This window comes from Belonocnema kinseyi, chromosome 8 (assembly GCF_010883055.1).
Source record: "Belonocnema kinseyi isolate 2016_QV_RU_SX_M_011 chromosome 8, B_treatae_v1, whole genome shotgun sequence".
In the NCBI taxonomy this organism is placed as follows: Eukaryota; Metazoa; Arthropoda; class Insecta; order Hymenoptera; family Cynipidae; genus Belonocnema; species Belonocnema kinseyi.
Genome location: NC_046664.1, coordinates 125551141 through 125552356, shown reverse-complemented (window position 1 = coordinate 125552356; position 1216 = coordinate 125551141). Strand labels below are relative to the sequence as shown.

At 30.9% G+C, this 1216-nt stretch overlaps 1 protein-coding gene across 1 annotated transcript in view; it reads left to right on the top strand.

Moving 5' to 3' along the window:
- The window catches only part of LOC117178338, a 21846-nt gene that overhangs the window by 20025 nt on the left and 605 nt on the right, over window positions 1-1216 (top strand). Inside the window, exon 2 of the mRNA XM_033369755.1 lies at window positions 743-1162. Coding sequence (XP_033225646.1) covers window positions 748-1162 — 415 coding nt within the window. The 5' untranslated portion in view covers window positions 743-747. The remainder of the gene's footprint in view (window positions 1-742; window positions 1163-1216) is intronic.

The window sequence follows — 1216 nt, the reverse complement described above, 5'->3', positions numbered from 1 at the left end:
GCCGATAGCTTTTTCATGCCTAATTTTTCATGTAGAATTGAAACAAATGCACCTATAGATATCCTTGTGGCCTCAGCTAACTCACGCACTTTTAATCTTCTACCCTTCAACACCATATTGTGGATTTTATTGAAATATTTATTATTTCAAGGAACCGGAAGTCGTTCTGGCGATTGAAGGAAATTGTCATTTGAAAAATCTCAAATTATACTATTATGCCACAAGAATTGTTTATAAAAATGGTTATTATCAACTTTTTAATTAGTTTTTTTTATTCAATTGCATTCCTACATTAATATGAAGCACTTTTAGCAAACAGAATTTTTTTTACCGATAATAAGACTATTTGCTAATTTGTTTATAACAAATTAATTGAATAATGAACAAATTATTTGCATTGTATGAGTCCCTAAACATTCATTTAAGATAATATAAAGTTTTACCTAATCAGTTATTAAAGTGTAAAAAATTGCTATGCACAAAATTTCAGTTTCTTCGAGTTAAAAATTTATTAAAAAAAGAAATAGAAGAGAAAAAAGTTCGGAGTGCCTACCTTTTCGGAGTTGAATGAACTTTAATGAAAAAAATCCAATCAAAATTGAAGGCTCTGGACCAGCGCCTGAAGATTTTTTCACTAGGGAGTATTAAAAATTCATTTGAATGATTCCTGTAAAGATATTTATATTTTCGTCATTTTTAAAATGAATTTCTTAAAATTAAAATATTTTCTTTTATTATGTAGAAAATATGGAAGAGGCCATTCAGTTATGCAACCTAATCGTGGACATAGGAAGCGAGGACATGAGCAACCATGGCAATGTCCATGAAGCGGCCAAACGTACCTGGGCCAACCGAAAAAGAAAAACATTCTCGGATTCTGACTCAAATTTGTCAGAAGAGGAAAATGAAGAAGGCCTGGATGTTGATGGCGATTATCAAAAAGAACCCTACTCGAAAACACTTTTTAAGAAGAGAAAAACTTATTATGGGCCAAAAAAAGGTCCGGAAATAACAGGAGTAACAGAATTAGCAACTAAATATAAAATTTTAACCGCAATTCCTGCAATAGAACGGCAAAAGAATGGCCAAGAAAGCCATCATGAGGAGATGGCGGACGATAAAATTGACCACTTGATCCACATAAACAAGGGGGAATTTAAGAGTAAGTTTTATTAAATTATTTCATCATTAGGAAAATAAAAATAAATAAAATATT